Source organism: Dasypus novemcinctus, chromosome 3 (genome assembly GCF_030445035.2).
Source record: "Dasypus novemcinctus isolate mDasNov1 chromosome 3, mDasNov1.1.hap2, whole genome shotgun sequence".
Lineage (NCBI taxonomy): Eukaryota > Metazoa > Chordata > Mammalia > Cingulata > Dasypodidae > Dasypus > Dasypus novemcinctus.
Genome location: NC_080675.1, coordinates 772,774 through 793,861, shown reverse-complemented (window position 1 = coordinate 793,861; position 21,088 = coordinate 772,774). Strand labels below are relative to the sequence as shown.

Genomic DNA, 21,088 nt, shown 5'->3' with positions numbered 1-21,088 from the left:
TGTTTTTTATCTGACTTATCATGTCTTTCATTCTCTTGAGCTGTTATTTTTCTATTCAGGTTTTCAAATTCTTCTTTGCGCTCACTCAGTGTTTTCTCAATATCCTTTATCTCTTTAGCCAATTGTCTTTCAACTCATCAACTTGATTTTAGAAATTCGCGTGCATCTCATTGATTAGCTGTCTCGAATCTGTGTCTGTTCTGGGGCTTTGATATATTCCTTTTCTTGGGCCACGCCTTCTGTTTTCTTTGACGGCTTGTAATTTTCGCTGCGCTCCGGGCATCTGCCTGGGGTGGTGAGCTGACTCGATGCTCGCCCTCTCGCTCGCAGGAGCTAGTTGCGGGCGGCTGCGTTACTGCTGCTCTTTGATTCTTGGTTCAGCCTGGTCTGAGGGTTTAGGACTGTCCCCATCAGGTGCTCACACCTGGGCCCCGGCCTCTGTCCTGGCTTGCAGGCCACGTCCCAGGGACTTGGGGAAGGAGACGGTAAAGCAGGAAGAAGCTTCTTAGTTACTGTCTTCACAAGCTGCCAGCAGGTGGCGGCCCTCTCAGAAGGCGTTTGCTGCAACCTGGACCGGATCAGCGCGATAGAGGATCCTGCCTGGAGCCTAAGAGCCCGTGATTCAGACTTTCTCAGAGGCAGTTCTGCAGCCTTTCCCAGGGAGGAGATATTTCCACTCTCCTCTGCATCCTCAACAACCAGTCCTGGCCAGTAGAGAGGGAGACTGAGTGGGTTCTTTATCTTTAGCCCCTCGCCGGCTCCCCACCCCACCCGACGGGCTCCTGGACACAGCAGGCCACATCTGTGGGTCAGGAGCTGAGCCGGCCTTGGGCTGTGTCCCTCTCTCCGCTTTCCTCGAGGTGGGTCCCTGCGGCCGCCTTTGTCTGAAGCCACCAGCCTGGAGGCCTGAGGATTCAAAAGTGTCTACGGAAGGGGGTCGTGCCGACATTTGCAGCTGCAGCCTTAACTCCCGCTTTTCCCGTCACAGCTCTCCTTTGCCCTCTCTCTTCTGGGCGGTGTCCAGCCTTCCCCTGGTGTCCTAAACCCTAAAAGATCTTTTTCTAAACTGTTTCAGACTGTCCTCTAGCTATTTTTCTGGGAGAGAAGAGAATCCTCTGTCTTTCTAGTCCGTCGTCTTCCCAGAGGCCTCACCCTGAGTTATAGTTCTGTAGGCGAGAAGTCTAAAACGGTGTGGCAGGGCTGCATTCTTTTTGGAGGACCCAGAGGAGAAACTATTTTCATGCCTTTTCCAGAAACGTTCTTTACGAAACAGATGGCAGCTGTGTGGCATGTGGGACGTGGCTGTCCATCCCCAGCAGAAAGCAATAGTCCAATCCCGCGCCTTTTGGCGTAAGACACACATATGACAAAAGCCAAAAGGAGGGGGAAAAGCCACCTTGCAGCGGAGTTTCTGTTTTTCCAGAATTAAGCTAGTACTGCCTTGGTCTGGGAGTGTGTGGTCGTTTGAGTCTGGGTGGACCCCAGAAGTTCAGGTCCGTAAAGCTGGGTACCCCTGTGGGCGAGAGCCTACCGTCGGGGCCTTTCGATGAGGTCACTGCAGCCAAGGAACAGCCCGGGGGGGCTTCATCCTCTTACCAGAGGCCATTACAAACGGGATGAACATGGGAGAGAGAGCGCACGCCCCAGAAGCAAGAAGCTGAAGCGATGAAACCCAGGAGAGAAAGGAGAGAGCGGTGGGCACTGCCAGGCACCTCGCCACGGACAGGAGTCCAGGCTCACCAGCCGGTCTTTGGGGAGAAAGAGTCGCCTGATGACGCCTTGCTCTGGACAGCTCTCTGAGCCTCGGCACTGCAAGCTACAAGCTAACAAGCCCCCCTCGTTCAAGCCGGCCCGTCTCTGGTCTGTTGCCTTCAGCAGCCCAGCAGGCAAGACAGTGGGAAGGGGCAAGGGCTGTAATGCGCTCGAAAATTTTGGTGTTGATGGAAATGTGCTGAATCTGAATTAAGGTGATGGTTGCATAACTCTACAACATTGCTAAAAAATGACTGAATTGTACATTTACAGTTTGATATTCTTTATGAATTACAAAAAAGAGATATAGATTATGTTTGTAAACTGGTCTGTTCCTCTGGGAGTGATACCCTTTGATTGCATTAAATTCAAAGGGTTTCCATTTACTGGATTATGTTACGATTAGGGCTTTGACTCGCCTGCCTCATTAGGGCATGCAGGGTTGAGTCCCTGCACGGTGGGCTATACAGAGGGACACTCAGTCACGGACACAGAAGTAGACACGTGAGAAGAGAGCGCGCTCCATAGACACAGCAGAGGGCCCAGGAAGAGAGAGCCATTCGCCTGATAAGTCACAGCTGACCTTGTGAAGAGCCCAGAGCAGCTGAGCCAGAGAGAAACGAGCCCTCCCGCCACAGCTGAGATCAGAGCTGGGCCCACGGGGCCTCCAGAGCTACGAGGAGGCGGGACCCGCGGAGTCGCCTGCCATCTTGCTTCGACGCACCGCAACCGTTTGGGAAGGAAGTGACCTTGAGTTGGGCTCTTCAGGGCCTTGGGACTGTCAGCTTCTACCCCAAACAAATACCCTTTATAAAAAACAAAAGATTTCTGATACTTTGCATTAGTGCCCCTTTGGCTGACTGAAAACATGGGTTTTATGGTGTGTAAATTGTACCTCCATAAGGCTGTAAAAGAAAAACGTAAAAGTAATTGAATTCATAAAAGAAAAATAATTAAAATGTACTGCAGACTTTAACTCAAGGAGAAATAAATTGCATGACAACCATAGCATGAAGGACAGGTTGGGAGTAAAGGGAAGTTACTGCTGTAAGGTCTCGTGTTTACATGCAGTGGTGGAATGTTATTGGAAGGTATACATTGATGAGCTAAAGACACAGAGTGTAAACCATAAAACAACCATTTAACAAATAAGAAGAGATGCACAGTTAAAAAGCCAAAGATGGAAATAAAATGGAATGCTAAAATATATAGATACATAAAATACATACATGTGTATGTATAATTTTTTCAGTTAATCCTAACAAGATGAGGAAAAAGGAACAAAGAGAAAAAGAATTAGTAAAATGATAGGAGTAAGCACAAACTTGTTCAAGGAGCTTGATGTATGCAACCTACACTCGTGTTCAGAAAAGGGACTGATAGACAAACAGAAAGGCAAACAGATGGACAGATAGCTAGAATGATACAGTGAATGTGTCATAATGTTAAAACTGGTGGATCTGGGCATCTGGAGAGAGGAGTCTGTTGGAGTTTTTCATATGGGTGATTCTGTAACTGTCCTGTAATTGTGAAACAATTTCAAAATAAAAAGATTTTTTTAAGTAAAAGGAAAGAAAAATACAAGCCATGCAAAAGCTAACCATAACAACTCATAATGCTAAAGGGGACAATTCATCCAAAAGCGGCAATGAGATCTCATGAAATTTATAGAACACTCCCAAGTAGCAACGTCCACATTCTCCTCAGTGCACGTGGAACATTCACCAAGACAGCCCATCTGCTGCTCATAAAAAAGTCTCAGTACTGGGGGAAAGTGTAAATCACACTGTAAACTATAATCCCTCTGGTGTAGCAGTGCTCCAAAATGTATTCACCAAATGCAATGAATGTGCCATGATGATGAAAGAGGTTGATGATGTGGGAGAAGTGGGGGGTAGGGTGTGGGGTATATAGGAACCTCTTATATTTTTTAACATAACATTTTTTGTGATCTATGTATCTTAAAAAGAAAAAAGACCCAAAAAAGCATAAAATATATTTTTAAAAATGCTATTGCCAAAAAAAAAGTCTTACTAAATTTAAGATAATTTAAATCATACTAGGCATTTTTTTCTGACCCTAATGTAATTAAATTATAAATCAACTACAAAAAGATGTGTGGAAAAGCCCTGAAACATTTGGAAATTAAACAGCTCACTTCTAATAACTGTAAAAAGAAATCACAAGGGAAATTAGAAAGTATTTTAAACTAAATGACAATAATAAAAACAACATCAAAATGTGTAGCATGCAGCTAAGGCATGGCTTGGAGGCAAATTTATAGTATTACATGCTTACATTAAAAAAGAACAAAGGGCGGGGTGGATGTGGCTCAGGTGACTGGGCTCCCGCCTATCATATAGGAAGGTCCCAGGTTCGATTCCCAGGGCCTCCTGGTGAGGGCAAGCTGGCCCGTGCCACCGTGGAGAGCTGATGACAGGCAGTGAGCACAAACAACAAGGTGGGGGTAAGAATAAGTAAATGAAATAAAATAAACAAGTCTTTAAAAAAAAAAAAGAACAAAGTCCAAAATCAATGATCTAAATATATACGATAAGAATCCAAAAAAGAAGAAGAAATCAAGTAAAAGGAAGGAAGCAATAATGGTAAGAATGGAAAAGACTGAAATAGAAAAGGGAGACTCAGCTGAGATATAAACAGCACCAAAAGCTGATTCTTTGAAAAGATCAATAAAAATGAAAAACCTCTAAATAGACTGACTAAGAAAAAAAGAGAAAACACAAATTACTAATATCAGGAATGAAAGAAGGCATAACCTCAGACTCTATGGGGGTTTCTCTAAAAAGATAACAGGGGAGATACTACGAATGTTACGCCAGTAAATTTGACAACTTATGTGAAATGGATAAACTCCTGGAAAGGCAGGAATTACTGGAACTAGCTCAAGAAGACAAAGATCAACTGAATAAGCCCGTCACCACCAAGTGGACTTTATCCACGGGACACGACATAGGCTCAGCGTTCTGAATCAATCAAGGGGGAGCAGGTGCAGCTCAGTGGCTGAGCACCCGCTTCCCATGTATGAGGTCCTGGGTTCAATTCCTGGTACTTCCAAAAAGAAAAGTAAATAAAAAAATAAAAGAGAAAAAAATATGAGCACATCTCAGTAGGTGCAAAATAAAACTTATTTGACAAAATACAACATACAAGCATTTTAAAAAGCAAAACTCTCAGCAATCTAATAACAAGAGAACTTCCTCAACCTAATAAAAGGCTCCAGTGAAAAAACCTACAGCTAACATTACATTTAGGGGTGAAAGCCTGAAGTCTTTTGCCCTGAGATTGGAACTGGGGCAAGGAGGTCCACTCTCACCATTTCTAGTCAACACACCTGGAGGTTCCAGCTTATGGAAGACAGCAAGGACCCACAAGTGTCTTTATTCAGAGACATGGTGACTGGGTATCCAGAAAATCCTAAGGAATTCACACACAAAGAAGCTGCCAGAATAAGCAAAATGCGATAAATCAAAGCATATGTGATCAACATGAAAAATTAATTGTATTTCTACATACTAGGAAGAAACAACTAGAAAATGAATGTTAAAAACCAATGCCACTAATAATAGCATCAAAAAATACTCATAATTTTACTTTAACAAAATTTTTACAAGATCTGTACCCTACAAACTGCAAAATATTGTGAGGGAAATTAAAGGAAGACCTAACTCAGTGGAGGAATTTAACATGTTACCATGTCCCCGTGTGGAAGACTCAAGACTGTTAAGATGTTACATCTCCCTAAAAGATTTAATGCGATCCCCATAAAAATCACAGCACGGCTTGTTTTGTTTGTAATTTTTTGTCAAAATTGACAAGTTGACTCTAAAATTTACCTAAAAAAAGGCAAAAGGCCTAGAATAGTGAAAACAATTTAGAAAAAGTAAAACAAAATTGGAGTATTTTCTACCTGTTTTCAAGACAACAGTATGGTAAATCAATGGAAAGGAACAGAAAGTCCAGAATAGATCCACAGTAAATGGTCAAGTGATTTTTGACAAAGCAGTTAAGTTATTTCAATAGGAAAATAACAGTCTTTTCAACAAATCATACTGGAACAACTTTATATTTACTTGGAAAAAATAAACCTGTTAAATGTAAAACTTAAAACTGTAAAGCTTGTAGAAGAAGACATAAGAGAAGCTCTTTGCCACCTTGGGGAAGGGAAATATTTCTTAGATAGGATACAAAAAGTATGTAATTATAAAAGAAAAATTGATGTTAGATTTCATTCATAATTTGAAACTTTTATTCTGATAGCCATTGGTAAGGAAATGAAAATGCAATATGTATCTGACAAAGGACTTGTATCCATAAAACTCCTACAATTTGATAGAAGATTTTTTAAATCTCAATTTAAAGTGGACATAACATTATGAATTATAGACCTGAATTATAGATCTGAAAGTGGATACAACGTGGAAGTGCAGGCTGTATATACGCTACCAGACTGATACATTTTTAAAGCCCATGTGCTGTGTAACGCCAGAGTGAACCAACATGAACGATGCGCTACAGTTAACAGTATAATCACAGTGACACTGTTTCACCCATTGTGACAGGGGCCATGCTGACACGCGTGGCCAACATGAACGATGCGCTACAGTTAACAGTATAATCACAGTGACACTGTTTCACCCATTGTGACAGGGGCCATGCTGACACGCGTGGTATAGGAGAAACGGTGTGGGGGTTATTTAGGGACGCTGTCCTTTCTGGTTTTTCTGTAAAACTGCAACTCTAATTTTTAAAAATGGGCAAAATATTTTACCAGACTTCACAAAAGAAGATGTACAAATGGCTAATAAGCACAAGAAAAGATGGTCAACGTCTTTAGTCTCCTGGAAAATACAAATTATAACCGCATTGGAATAGCACTGCACACCCACTAGCATGGCTTAAATTTAAAAAGACTCATAATACCAACTACTGGTTAGATGTGGAGTAAAGGGAACTGATACACTGCGACGGAAGTATAAAACAGTACATTACATTGGTAAGCAAACCAGCAGTTTCTTATAAAGACAAACTTGCCCTTAACATATGACCTAGGGATTTCGCTCTTCGGTGTGTACCCAAGAGAAATGGAATCACATCCACGCGCAGACACTGATGTTCACAGCTGCTTGCTCACAGCAGCCCATGAGTGGAAACAGCCCCCTGCCCAGCACGTGAGTGGACACGCAAACCATGAAGACACAACCGTCACGTGCCACAAGAAGGATGACTCTGAAAACGCGAAGCTGAGTAAAAGAATCCACACACAAATCAGCAGACATGTGATCTCACGCGTGTGGAATTCGGGAGAAGACATTTCCCAACCTGACTTCCAAAGGCAGAGCAGTGGTTGCCAACGACGGCAGGCAGGACACTCCACCCGCCTGCCCCACGGGATCCAAGGCCCCTCTCGACTGGAAGCAGAGCGGACACCACCACCCCAAATCCTGGAGACTGAAGAATGACCAACAGGAGGGGGAATGCAGCTACGACTGAAGTTGACTGTTACTATTCCAGCTGTGGAGAACTTGTAACATTGGTCTAAAGGCAGTGGGCGAGGCTTAGAGAGGGGAGAACAGGTGAAAGCTGGGGCGTTTGGGGGACATTGGAATTGTCTGCATGACATTGCAATGAAGGATACAGGCCTTTAAACATTTTGTCAAAACCTATAAAACTGTGCAATGTGTAAAACATAATATAAGCTATAGACCGTAGTTAGCAGTAATACTTCATGATGTGCTCATGACTTGTAACAAAGGCGCCACACTAATGAGCGACGTTAACGGGGAAAAGTGGGGGGGGGGGGATGCATGGAATCCCTCTGTGTGAGCTTTACGTGATCTAAAGATACTTTAAAAATAAAATCAAATTAAAACGTTTTTAAAAAGCAGGCCAGTGAGGCACAGCTGCCGATGGGTTTCCTTTAAACCCACCGACAGTGCTTATTTCCTGTGCTTGGAGGAAAATCACTTTGGGGGAGGGGATTTGTTGTGTTACGAGCAAGAGCAAGTGCTAAATTAAAAGATGGCCCCATCTTCAAGTGGGAAAGTCCATTCTTCCTGTAAAACTTGACAAACATCTATTCATTTCACCAATCTATCATTTTTTTTAAAGTTTAAATGCCTTCTCCTTTTGAGGGAAAAAGGGTGCTTTTTATTGTATAAAGCAGCGTCTTATGTATTTTGATATACCATTGTTTGAACTTCCATCTTTAGCTGATAGATTCTCAAATATCCTTGATTTTGGATGTTCACTAGGTTTGTGTGAGAGGTTTCTAGAATGAATCTCTTTGTGCCCTAAAGAGGAAAAAACCAAAATAGCAATGTTTGGTTGAGTGTGTGAAGCTCAACGTGTAAGAACATCTTTTTTGTCTAGGTTTTATTTTTGCTCTTTTTGAAGACATTCAACAACAACAAAAAAAGTTTTGAGAGAAACTAATTTTCTTTGACAAGGATATTACTTAGTATTTTGGCCTATTAAAGTTTCCCTAGTTAGTACTTGAATTCCCTGTGCTAATCATTCAACATATATATTATATAGATACACTGTTTACTCTGTACCAAACTGATTTCAAAAGTACTACACTGAAAATAAACTAGTAATTTGGTGACTGTTTTTCTTCATAAAGTCCCACGTTGGCATCTTCACATTTTCCAAACTGCATCTGCATATCAGAAATGTCACTATTCGAGGTCTTTTTAGTGTGGCTTTAGTATGGCTTCCTTTTGCTACTGTACATACACTGTATCTCTGTTTTATGGTAATAAGTAATAAAAATGTAGACTTCATATTTTGTACAAAATGTCCTATGTACAGAATAAAGTAGTTCAGAGAAACAGAAAAAAAGAAAAAAAGAAAAAGCAGGCCAGTGGCCGCCTCGGGCCAGGCACGGGGACCGTCAGCAGAGGGGCGTGAGGGAACTTTTTCCAACAACGTAGATGACCGTATCTTACTTGTGGTGGCGGAGACAAGGATGTGTACATTGTCAAAACTCAACTAACAGTACAATTGAAATGATTGTATGTTAATTATACTCCATAAAATTATTTTAAAAAATAAAAATAAACCTGTGGGAGGCAACAAAGCCATGTTTAGAGGTAAAAATATAACCTTAAATGAACATAGGAGAAAAGAGGAAACTAAAAGTCAGTGACAGAAATATCCACCTCAAGATTTAGAAAAAAACAGCAAATTAAAACAACTCAAAAGATAGATGGAAAGTCTTGACAAAGATAAAACCTGGAGTTTTCTTTTTTAATGGAAGAAAACAATAAAAAGAATCAAGAAAGCCAAACATGGTTCTCTGAAAAGACCAGTGTGATTGATAAATCCCTGAAAAAAAGGGAGAGGTCACAATTTATCACTAGTAGAACTCTAAAAGAGGACATCATTTTCTTACAAAGCGTAACTTGACAAAATTGACGCAAGAAGTAATAGAAAATCTGGATAGTCCTGTAACAATGAATAAAATGGAATCAGTGATCAAAAATTTCCCTGCAAATCCAGACTCAGTTGGTTTCACCAGCGAATTGCCCCAAACATGTAAGGAAGAAATAATACTAAGCACCACAAACGCTTTCATCCTATCGGGAAGGAGGGAGCTTTTCTCATGTCACGTGGTGAGCACAACAAGAAACAAAAACCAACAAGGAAAGGACAAGAAAGATAAACAATAGACTAATTTATCTTACAAACATAGGGGCAGAAATTCCAAGCAATCGATTATATAATCAAAGTGATATAATTATAATATATCTCGATAGAGCTGGATTTATTCCACGAATAAACCACTAAAAATAAATTTCACTTTAGAGGAATAAAGGAGAAAAACAATACGATCACTTCGATAGATTCTACAAAAGCATTAAATAAAATTCAATAGTCTTCCTTGGTTCAAAAAAGAAAAATTCTCACCAAATTACAATAGAAGGGAACTTCTCAATCTGGTAAAGGTTATCAAAACAAAACAACACAAACGAACAAAAAGCTATTGCAAGCATCATGCTTCAGGGTGAGATACTGAAAGCTGGGCCAGGGCTCACAATTACCAGCTGTCAAGACGTGCAAGGATAGACAAACAGACTCATAAAAAAGACTAGATATTCCAGATGGACGCAGTGAGAAACAGACAAGGTTTTCAATAAATGGTGCTGGGTCCATTAGCTATAGGAGAAAAATTCACTTCGACCCCTACCTCAACCAAGCAAAAATCAATTTCATGGTTCTAAAATTTTCTTTGGTGAAGAATGTACAACATTGTTATTATATTAAAAAGTCATTGATGATACATTTTGGATAGATCATATGGTATGTGAATATATCTCAAAAAAGCTACTGAATAAATAAATAATTGTACTAGAGACAGCAGCTGTGTACAGCAGGAGGCACAGAGAGAGATCGAGAGGTAAAGAAATTTCTTGTTTACTTGTTTGTCTGTTTTTTGCTTATTATTATTGAAATAACGAAAATGCTCTAAGAATGATTGAAGTGATGAATGCACACCTATGTGATTATTCCAAATACCATTCATTGTACACTTTGGATGAATTGTATGCTTTATTAATAGGTATCAATAAAATTGATTTTTTAAAATCAATTTCATATGGATTATAGGTTGAAAGTTGAAGGTTTACCAAATAAAAACTTCTAGAAGATAAATTGAAATGACTTTGGAATAGGGGCACAGAAAGCACTGGCTATAAAGGAAATGACCAATAAATTGCTCCGCATAAAAATCAAGAACTTAAGTTCATCAAAAGACACCCCTGAGGGAGTGGAGGGTCAAGCCGAAGACTGCAGGACCATCTTTGCGACACTTTGATCGAACAAAGGCCTCCTACCCAGAATACAGAGCATTTTTACAAGTCGAAAGAAAACGACAACCCAATAGAAAATCGGGCCAAAATTTTTTGAAAAGGCAATTCACAGAAAAGGACGTCTGACCAGGGGGTAAGCAGTGGTGGGTCCTCAGGCGCCAGGGAGTGCAGCAGCAGCACTGCAGACTCAGGCCAGCGACTGAAACCGACAAGGGCGAGGAAGTGGGTGCCTGAGCCCTGCCCCGTGCAGGAGGCCCTGGACACACACCCTCACTGGAAAACAGTCGGTACCTACTACATAACGTGTGGCTCAGAATGCCATTCCCAGGCACGGCCCCAACCGAAAGGCATGTCTCCGAAAGACATGCTTGCCGTGGCCAGAAAGGCTCAAATGTCCATCAACGTAGAGCAATTTAAAAATAACTGGTGGTGTATCTGTGCAGGGGAATATTAGATGGCTGTGAAAATGAGCTCGCTGTTCGTGTGCAACACAGACGAGTGTCTCAGGCGTAATGCTGAGATGAAGAGGCTGGACGGGAGCGAGTTCACGCGGGGGGACGCCACTCCCACGCAGGCCACGGCCAGCGCAGCCCGGCGGGCTGGCGGGACTCCACCTCTCAATCCCACTACTGGTTTCGTGACTGCGTCCACTTAGTGGAAATGCATCAAGCTACAAACTTAGGATTTGTACTTTCTAATTAAAAACTTTTAAATTTCTACATACAACGAAAAAGGGGAAATCATGAAGTTTATGCCAATAAATCTGAATATTTGGGCAAATTGGACATAGTCCTAAAAAAACACAATACCAAAACTGCATGAGAAATAGTTATCATCTTAAAAACTCTTCGATAATCTGAAAATCAATCCCTGACTTAAAACCCTCCACAACTGAAACTCCAAGCCCGGCTCCCAGGACGTCACCAGTACTTAAGCGGCAGTAGTGGACACGGGCGGCAGGTGCAGGGAGGGGAGGCAGCTCGTGCCCACCCGTGGAGCGGGCCTCCAGCAGGGGGGGCCCCGGCATGTCCCTGTCCTGCGGGGTGGGAGTTTGGGCCCACCTCTCCAGTGGCCAAGCCCAGACCCCTGCCTCCAGAGACCCTTGACCCCTGGTGAGCTCTCAGGAAAGCCACTACCTCCGCCTCCCTACCCGTAAGGCCAAACTTGAAGAGGTGTCCACCCAAGAATGAATCGCCCCTGGGAGGGGCCCCCTGGCCCCTTCTCCCTAACCGGGCAGGGAGCGTCTTGGGGTGGAATGGACGGCGCCCACTTCCTGGGCCCCGCACCGCCATGACCCACCTCGCCCGTGGCCGCCTGCCCCCAGGGACCCACGGCCCCTGCCGCTCTCCAGGACTGGCTCCTCCCCTCTCGGCGGGGCTGCCCCCTGCCCCGTGGCCCTGCCGCTCAGCAGCCCTGTCCACCCCCCAGCCTCTGCTGCCCACCCCAGACCCCTGCAGCCGGGATCCTCCTGGCACGGGGTGGCCGCCCTGCTCAGGCCCTGCCCTGGCTCCCCAGCGCCTCCCCTGAAGGCCAATCCCTGACCTGCGCCCCGGCCTGGCCTGGAGCCCCCGCCCCCATGGCCCCAGGAGTCAGAGGCACTGAGGCTCAGAGCGGCAAAGCCACCTGCCCAGGTGGCTCAGCAGCAGGGAGCGGCCAGGGTTTGGACGAGGTGGGGGGCTGGTGCCAACGCAGGGCAACCCCTGCCCCAGCCCAGCTACACCGCTGGGCCAGGGACGAGCCTGCACCCCCACCCCCCAACCCGGGGCTCCCGGGGATAGGACAGAGGGGGCCAGCTTCCGGGGAGCCCTGGCCACCGAGGCCTCAAGAGCACCAAGGGGGTGCCGAGGAGGGGGCCGAGGAGCTGGGGACCCCGCCGGTTCCCTCGGAGCCTCCCGGCCCCCCGGGGCCAGGGGCCTCTCGTTGGGTGGGGCGTGTCCTGGGGCAGGGGGCGCACCCTGGGGGAGACGGGGTGCTGGGGCCAGGGAACGCCCAGGAAGCGCGCTGGGGGGGCTGCGGGGCTGCGAGCAGGGCCGTCGGGTGAGCACCCAGCAGAGGTGCCCGAGAAGCTGCGGGGGTCTGGTGGGCAGCAAAGGCAGCGTCAGGGAAGGCGCAGCAGCTGGAGGGCCGCGGGCACACCCTGCGGGCCGGGGCAGCGGGGAGCAGCGCAGGAGGGCGGGGGCGGCGGGGCCCGTGGGGGCAGTGGGCCCGGCGGGGCGCTCGGCACGGTAGCCCGGCCGTCCCTCCCGTCGCCTCTCAGGGACCACCAGTCCGGAGCGCCGCCGCCAAGAAGCCGCTTCCTGAGCCCGGCACGCCCGGCCCAGGCGCAAACAGGAAGGGGCGGCACCGTCCCGCGGGCCCGGCCAACGCCCGCCGCGAGCCGCAAGCTCCAGGACCCCGGCCGGCGCCCCCGCCCCGGTCAGCCGGCCCTGCGCCTCCCCACCCCGGCCAGGCAGTGTCGCAGCTGGAACTGGCCCCCCGCCAGGAGAGGAGGTGGGCGGCGCCCCTGCCAGAGGCGGCCCAGCAGGTTGTGTCCAGGGCGCCGCCCAGACGCGCACCTGGGCCTCCCAGGACGCCTTCCGCCCCCTCCTCCCCCAGGGCCTGCGCAGGCCCCCCCTTCGCCACCCACATCCCACTCCTGGGGAGCAGAGCCCCAGCAGGACGCCCGGGGGACGAGCTTCCCCGCCCCTGACCCGCGGGCAGTTCTGGGGAGCCGACAGCCCAGGGGGAGCTCTGCACAGGGGGGGCTCCGGCTGGTGTGGGGAGGGGGCAGAGCTAGGGAGGGGCCGGGTGGGGCCTGGGGGCAGGGGGAGAACGGATGGGGCGCAGCGCAGAAAAGGGGCTCTGCCCAGGATGCCGGCCCCCCCACACCTAGAGCCACAGCACCCCACATCTGTGCTGAGAACTCTGGCTGCCAAGTGGGGGCTCAGGAGGGCCCAGAGTGGGGGGCCTGGGGGTGCAGCTCTGCTCAAAGGAAGCCCAAGCGTGCACCCGGCTCCAGGCAGGGCCAGGGGGCGTGCGGGCAGGTCAGCGGGGCTGGGGGAACCTGGGCCCTCCCGGCCCGCGGGGAGGACACTCGCGGGGCCCAGCGCTGGCCGCCCGAGGAGCACGGGAGTGTGCGCGCTCGCGGGATCTGCACAGCAGCGTGCGCGTGTGCCGGGACATGCAGGCCGGCCTCAGAGCCCCAGAGGGGCCAGGCCGGCCACCGGCAGCGGCCAGCGCGGGGCCCCGGGGCAGGCGGGCAGGCGTGGGCCTCTGCACAGGCCGCCCCGGCCTCACCCCCCCAGGAACCTCACGAGGAAGGCGCTGGGCCTGCTGACCGGTCACGAGACCTCCCGGCTCTCCCAGGCAGCGCCCGCAGCCCTGCTGGCCCCTTCCAGCTTCTTCTCAGGATGATTCTGTCTGGCGAAGGTGGGCAGCGCCCAGCGCAGGACGCTGGGCCGTCTGGGCTCCTGCTTCGGCCCCAGGCTCCAGGCAGGCCAGGGGCCCGGAGCTGGCCTTGCGTCCTGCACCTGGGAGAGGGCTCCCCCCTGCCCCGACCGCCGGGCAGCCTTGGTGGCCCCAGGCTGGTCACTGCGCTCTTGCCCACCACACTCTCCTGTAGCCCCCGGGTGCCTCCCCCAGCCGACTCCTGCAGCCTCCACCCTCTCTGCCCCTTCCTGGGCCCCAGGCCTTCTGGCTGTCCGTCCTTCCCTCCACGTCCAGGCTCGTGGCTGCCTCCGAACCTTTGCACAGGCTGCCTGTCCTTGGCCTGGCCACCCCCAGGCTGGGCTTGGCCGCCTCGCGGTCACTCCTGGCACAGCCCCGTCCCCAGAGCACCTGGCTCACCTAGCATTCCACCATGGAGCCTGCATGCAGCTGGTACATAATAAATGCTAGTGCCAGGCCAGGGTGGGGAGTGGCAGGCCGGGGCCGGCCGGACACCCAAGGAAGGAGGAAGTCTGCGAGGCCTGAGAGTGAGGCTGGGGGCGTGGGCTGGATGGGCAGTGGGGCCAGCCCACCTCGTCCTGCATGTGGAGCAGCCGGCTGGCAGCCCACCCACGCAGGGGGCTCGCAGCCAAAGCAAACGCCCCCTCGCCCCCAGCCCCGTCCCCGCGGGCCCCTCGACGCCTCCAGGAAACAAGCCTGGGCAGGCCTGACGCGCCCGCCCCCAGCACGCCAGGGTCCCCACCCACCAAACAGGGACAGCGGCCGCCGCGGTGACCCCTTTCCCGGGCCATACAACTCGTCCCGGGAACCCGCGTGTCCTGGGCCGAAAGGCTTTGCCGACCGCCCCGGCGGGTCCAGCTCCCCCAGGTGGAATCACCGTCCCCCCTGCCAGTGCCCGGGCCAGCTTGGACAGCCCTGCCGCACGCTGGGGGCCCGGGGCCCGCCTGCAGCCAGCAGGGCTGGGCAGCTGGGGCCGCTCCGGGGCCAGCCCAGGTTTCCAGGTGAGTGGGGGTCTGAGACAGCCCCTCTCTGACCTCCCTGGAGGGTGCAGGTGGCACAAGCTCAGCTGGAGCTCGGCCGCCTGCGCCTCTGGCATCGGGGTGCCCAGCGGGCGGAAGGGGACAGGCAGAGGGTCGAGCCGCCCAGTCCGGTGCCGCCCGAGCCCCTTGCTTGCTGGCCTTCTGGCTGCCCGCCGGCCCGCACAGAGCTGCTGAGAGGCCGGGGGTGACCCGGGAAGGGGGTGAGGGCAGGTGGTGGGCACGGAGGGCGGGCGAAACAGCTTACCTGGGCCAAAGCTCCGCCAGCTCGCCCTGAAGTGAAGATCGCAGAGGCCCCTGCGGCCGGCCGCCTCCCGGCCCGCCCCTCCACCCCGCGGCCCCGCCCCTCCCAGGGCCGCCTCCGAGCAGAGGCTCCAGCCCTGCCAAACACGCCCCACAGCCCACCCGAGGGAGCAGGAGGGGGCTCGGCCCTGCTGCCTGGAGCCTGGGACCCGCCCCCGCCAGGGCCCCCAGCCCCAGCAGCTGACTGCGGGAGGAAACCCCCGCCCGGCCCGGGGGACGTCTGAGTCACTGCAGCCAGCCGGCCTGGGTGTGCACTGAGTGTGCACCGGGCGTGCAGCGCACAGCACAGCAGGGGGACAGGGAATGGGCACACAGACCGTGAGGCAGGCTTGCCCCGACCCTGGGCCTCAGTTTCCCTGTGGGTGAGGGGGCAGGGTCTCAGAGGGGTGCAGAGAAGGGCCGGCGCTCAGAGGCCTGCCTGAGGCCCCCGCGGCCCCGATCCAGAGGCCGAGGCCCCGGTGCTCGCTGGGCGCCCCCACCCAGGGCACAGCGAGCCCCCTCCAGGGCCGGCGTGGCTGCCGGAGGCCGGAGCAGCACTGGGCCGGCACCTTGGGGGATGTGGCCATGGGCGCTGACCACCTGCCCGCACCCCTCCAAGGCTCTCTCTCCCCAGAGGCAGCAGCCCCCTCCCTCGCGGCTCCAGGACGCCAGATGAGCTGGGTGGGGGAGGGACCCCTGCAGACATCTTTAACAGGCCCCTGCTAGTCACCTGGTGCGAGGGTCTGCGGGGACGGCCCTCCCCCCGCCTCTCCACCACGCCCCCCTCTTCCCGGCCGCCCACACCCAGGAGCAGAGGGCAGCAGACGCCGGCCCCTCGCCAGCTGCAGGGGCGCGGGGGGGCCTGGCCCACGGCCGTGCTATCTGCAGATCTGCCACCCAGCACCTCCCTCCAGAACACAAGTCCAGGCCCAGGGCGGGCCGCGGCACCCAGAGGCAGGCCCGCGCAGGCCCCCCAGAGGGCACACGCCCAGCCCCAGGGGGCGGGGATGGCACCAGCCACCCCCCCAAGCCCAGGTCCGCAGGCGGCTGCGGGTGGGGGGCTGGTGGGGGCGGCCGGCTACAGAAGGCCGGAAAGCTCCACGGGAGCAGCCGGGGGCCGCCCCTCCTGCCCTGGGCGGGCAGCCCAAGGGGGGCCCTGGGTGGGCCTGAGGGTTCCCAGGCTGGGAGAAGACCCCGGCCGGGCTGGGGGCACTGGGGGAGGGGGGAGAAGGGAATAGGGGCCACCCCGAGCCCTGCTCCCTGAAAGTGCTGCTGCTAAGTCCTAAGGGTCGCGGCGTGGAGCCCGCCTCCAGGCACGAGCGCGGGGAGCTGGAGGGTCCCCAGCTCACTCTCACCCCCCAGTTCACACCAGCCCGTAGCCCCCCAGGGCAGGGCGGGGGCAGCTGACTCAGCACCTTGCCCCAGAGCGGCTGGGCCCCGCTGGTATCAGCTGGGAGTGCTGGCACGCAGCGGGTCGGGGTGCTGGGCGGAAGGTGGCATCACCCCATTCACCCAGAGCCAGGGTGCCCCAAATCAGCAAAGCATCTGCCGCGCCTCTCCTGCCAGGTCCCCTGCAAAGCGTCTCCGAAACCCAGCCGCCGCCCTCTGGCTGCCCAGCCGCTGCCCTCTGGCTGTCCAGCCGCCCACCGGGGACCTGGCCCATTGCCTCTGGCCTGGGCCCCGACCCCAGACGGACCACCCCTCACTGCAAAGCCCTCCGGCCTGGCCCCTCACCAGCTCTCTATACGCTGCCCCCTCAAATCACTGCTCCCCAATTTGCCAGGACCCTGCGGCCACACATACCTTTGGCCCTGCCCGGTCCCTGGACACTGGCCCGCTGCCACGCTCCAAGAAGCCCCCACACGTGCAGCTGGCGCCGTGCGCCCCCTGGCTCCTGGGCGCATGGCTGGTGGGTGCTGGCTGGGCAGTGCTTGTGGGGAGGGGCCCCAGCCGGAAGGGGTCTCAGGCAAAGACGTGAGACAGTGCCCAGGACCACCCAGCCAGGGAATGCGGCAAGGGGCTGCGCCAGGAGGGGCAGGAGCCAGGGCATTGCCTGGGCTGGGGGCAGGCCGTGGCATGCCCCTGCCCCACCTGCCTCAGCCCCCAGGAGCCCCCGCTGGGCCCTGCTCCACCTGGCCAGGCTGGGTGGCCGCAGGCACGCTCCATCCTCTCGGGCTTCAGTGCCCCATGGGTGAGGGCAGGCAGCCTCTGCCACGCGGCTATGCCACAGATGCAGAGAGCCACACTGCCCAGCCTGTGCCACCGACAGCGACTGCACTGGCAGGGGCGGCCCCAAGCTGCCCGGAGCCTGGGACCCTGCCCGGAGCCCCCACGGGAGCTTGGCATCTGCCAGGGCTGGGGGAGGGACAAGGAGGCCGAGGCAGAGCCTCACAGCTGTGGGGTGTCACGGGGGCACTGTGGGCACTCATGCCAGCCCACTGCGGGGGCCCCAAGGCCTGCCCAGGACACCTCCCCCGTAAGGGCCATCGTCTTCCCTGACCAAGGAGGGACCCCGGCCAGCCCAGCAGGAAGCAAGGGCCCGGTCAGGGTCAAGGGCTGGTGTGGGAGGGCCGGTCAGCGCCCCCAGAGCCCAGTGCCCCTGGGGAGGGGGCTCCACAGCCCCCCAGAGGCCAGCAGTAACAGGGCCTAGAGTCGGACCCCCACCAGGTGGGGCGTTCAGGGCTGGAGCCCCAGACTAAGGCGCCTTGGCTCGTCCAGCAGCCAGGGCGTGGCTGGACAGTGGGCCTGAACCCTCAGGCCACCCCACCGTGCAGACAGGGGACCAGGGCCCCCACTGCACCCCGCTTTCTGGGCCCCACTGTCTTCTCACTGCCACGGGTCCAGGCTAGAGCACAGCTCCCCAGCCCTTCCCAGGACACTGCCCCCAGCCCCTGCCCAGCGCCGCAGGGCCCCGCCTGCCTCTACGGAGTCCCCCTGGCCACGGGTGGCCCCAAGCCCAGCCCCGCCGCCCAAAGCCCACTGTCACCCCAAGCTCCCTGGGGAGAGGGGCCGACGCCCCCCGTGCACAGGAGGGCCAGCCATGGGCAGGCGGGTGGGGGCTGGAAGGGCGCAGCGGGCGGGGCAGCGGGCAGGCGGGGGCTGGAAGGGCGCAGCGGGCGGGGCAGCGGGCAGGCGGGGGCTGGAACCGGCGCAGCGGGCGGGGCAGCGGGCAGGCGCCGCCTCCCGCCCCACCCCAGCCCCTCGGCCTCCTGGGCCCGGCTCCATTTTTCCGTTTTAGAAAGTGCTCCTGACTATTAAATATTTATCCCAGCAAGGCGGAACCCTGGAACCCGGCCAGCTACGGCCTCCAAAAAAAGAAAAACAAGGAAATCTGGAGCAGGGGTGGGGAGCTCACAGCGCAGGCGTCCAGTAGGGCCGACGGGGGGGGGGGGCACCCCTAGAGTGGGGCGGGGCCGGTCCTCCCCTCCCCCCGCCCCCCAGGGCGCCTCCCAGCATGGCCCTCTCCGCAGCCTACCTCCCCCAACCCCCTGCAGCCCCCCCTCCAGGTGTCCTTGCCCCTTGTGCCCATCTTTTCTGTTACCCCCAGCCCTCCCTGACCCCGTGCACCCCTGGGGGCTCGGTGACCGAGCCCCTGCTCTGCACGCATGTGGCCTCCCAAGCCCCAGAGCTGGGACCACCCCGGCTCCCAGCCAGCGAGGGTGGATGGACGGGGGGCGGGGGGGAGGCTGCCCACTCCCAGGCAGAGGCCAGTAGGGTAGATCTGTAGGATAGATCTGAGCTGTCCCCTCCTGGAATGGGAGGCAGTCACCCGAGGGACAGAGCCCCACCCCATCTGCCCAGGGCTGGAGGCCGCTTCTCCCCGCACCTCCACTTCCTCAGCCCCGGCAAGCTTGCCCCACGCTGACCTGAGGCCAAGAAAGGATGCAGAGAGGGCTGGGGTCCGAGGGGGAACTGGGGGGGAACCCAGCAATCTGGGGTGCTTCCTGGAAGAGGCAGCCCCCAGCCCAGTCCAGGACCAAAGAACCCTGCAGGTGGAGGAAAGGAAATGAGGCCCAGCTGCAGGCCGCAGCGAGCCAGGTGGGGGTGGGCACAGCACTCTGCCAGCGTAGGGTGGAGATGGGCTGGGGAGGCTCTGGACACTCCCACCGGGACTCCCCTGGGCCTCGGTTTCCCCAATCTACTTCTTCCCTGGGACCAGGTGGGCACCGCCCAAGTCTTCAGGCAGGGCCCAGCTGCTGCCAGTCCACCCCAGGGGCGACCATTCCTGCCACGGACAGGCCAGGCCGGAGGGGGGCCGTGAGAGCACCCTTGCCCGCCTGGCCGCAGAGCCAGCCCCACCCCACCGCCCAGGGCTGTGTCGGGAGCCAGGGAGCCTCTGTAGGGTGCAGGCTCTGCCCCTCACCGCCCCGAGCCCAGGGCCCCTGCAAAGGGGGGCACAGGCGCCCCCAGAGTGGACAACGGAGGGAGGACAGTCAGGGAGACCACAGCCCAGGGCTGCAGGGCAGGGGCCAGGCCCAGGGGAGGGGGCCACCCAGGCCCAGCTCTGCCTCTGCCCAGGGCCGGGGGCGCCACCAGTGCCCGTCAGGAGCCCCACAGCCCAGGGGGTGCCCCCAGGAGGGGGGCGGGGCGGAGCCCTGCACTGGACCCGCGGCCTGCACGGCCCCAGGCGGACACCAGGGGGCAGTCTCCGCCCGGCCGGACAGAAGGGCCCTCCCTCCCTGGTGGCCGCGCAGGGCACTTGGGCTGGGGAGGCCGTGGTGGCACAGGTGCAGGACGAGGGCGGGAGGCCGTGCCCAGCCAGGGCCCACGGGAGGGGACTGCGGCTGGGAAAGGTTGGACCAGAATTCCCCAGGCCCTTGTCACGAACGCTCCGTGCTCAGAGCAGGGCCCCGCTCCGTGCGGGCGGGCGAGCGCCGGCATCTGCCCCAGGATTCTAGCCCTGCAGGACTCCCCCCAGAGGCGCTGGGATCCGCTGACCTCGCCCCCTAAGAGAAGGGGATTCTGTAGGCGGGACACGAGGTGGAACTTCCCTGGGGGGGGCAGGACACCGGGCCCAGAAGCCCAAACAGGAAACAAGGCCCCCGGCAGGGGAGGGGTGCCTGGCAGCCCCTGGGGCAGGACGGGGGTCGAGGTGCTCCCAGACCTCGCAGCACGGGGCTCTCCAGGGAACCTGGGGTGAGGGCCGAGCTTGGGAGCTGGAGGCAGAGCAAGTTGCCCGGACTTCTCCCCAGAGGCCCTGGGGGTCCCCAGAGTGAGGGAGGAGGGGCGGGGTCCACCCACCCCTTCTCCAGCCAGATGCCCACGGCCAGTCCCCCTGGCCTGGGCAGACCAGGCCTCGGTGCTCACCAGAGAAGTGGGCATCGGGAAGGGCCCTGGAGGCTCCAGCCACAGCCGGGGGCGTGCCAGGCCGAGGGGCGATGCCCTGCCCCTGCGCCAGCGTCGGCAGGTGTCACCATCAACCGCCGTTTTCCCCAAGGACAGGGGTCCAGACCTGCGTCCACACAGCCCTGCCCCCTTGCTGGCTGCTGGCCAGGAGCCCTGGGCGTGGCCCTGCTGCCGCATTGCCGACCCGCAGTCAGGGCGCTGCCCCTGCCCACCCAGATGCTGGACAGGCCTTGGGGCAGGGGCGGGGCAGGCGGGCACTCTGCAGCCATGCCCGGGCACCCGTCCTCCCTCGCCCCGCAGCAGGGGCCCCGCAGCCTGATTCCCACTCCACGCAGGTCCACACCCCATCAGGCCTCAGGCGGGGCCCTGCCGCGACCACCACTAGCCCGGGACGGAGCCGCACGGCAGACCCCG

At 55.7% G+C, this 21,088-nt stretch overlaps 1 protein-coding gene across 1 annotated transcript in view; it reads right to left on the bottom strand.

The window, feature by feature from the left end:
* AHNAK2 (AHNAK nucleoprotein 2) overlaps nt 1-21,088 on the bottom strand; it is a 43,854-nt gene that overhangs the window by 22,277 nt on the left and 489 nt on the right. The window contains exons 2-3 of the mRNA XM_058294905.1: nt 20,267-20,319; nt 15,294-15,426 (exon numbers count right to left, since the gene is read on the bottom strand). Of these exons, the coding sequence (XP_058150888.1) occupies nt 15,294-15,426; nt 20,267-20,319 (186 nt within the window). The remainder of the gene's footprint in view (nt 1-15,293; nt 15,427-20,266; nt 20,320-21,088) is intronic.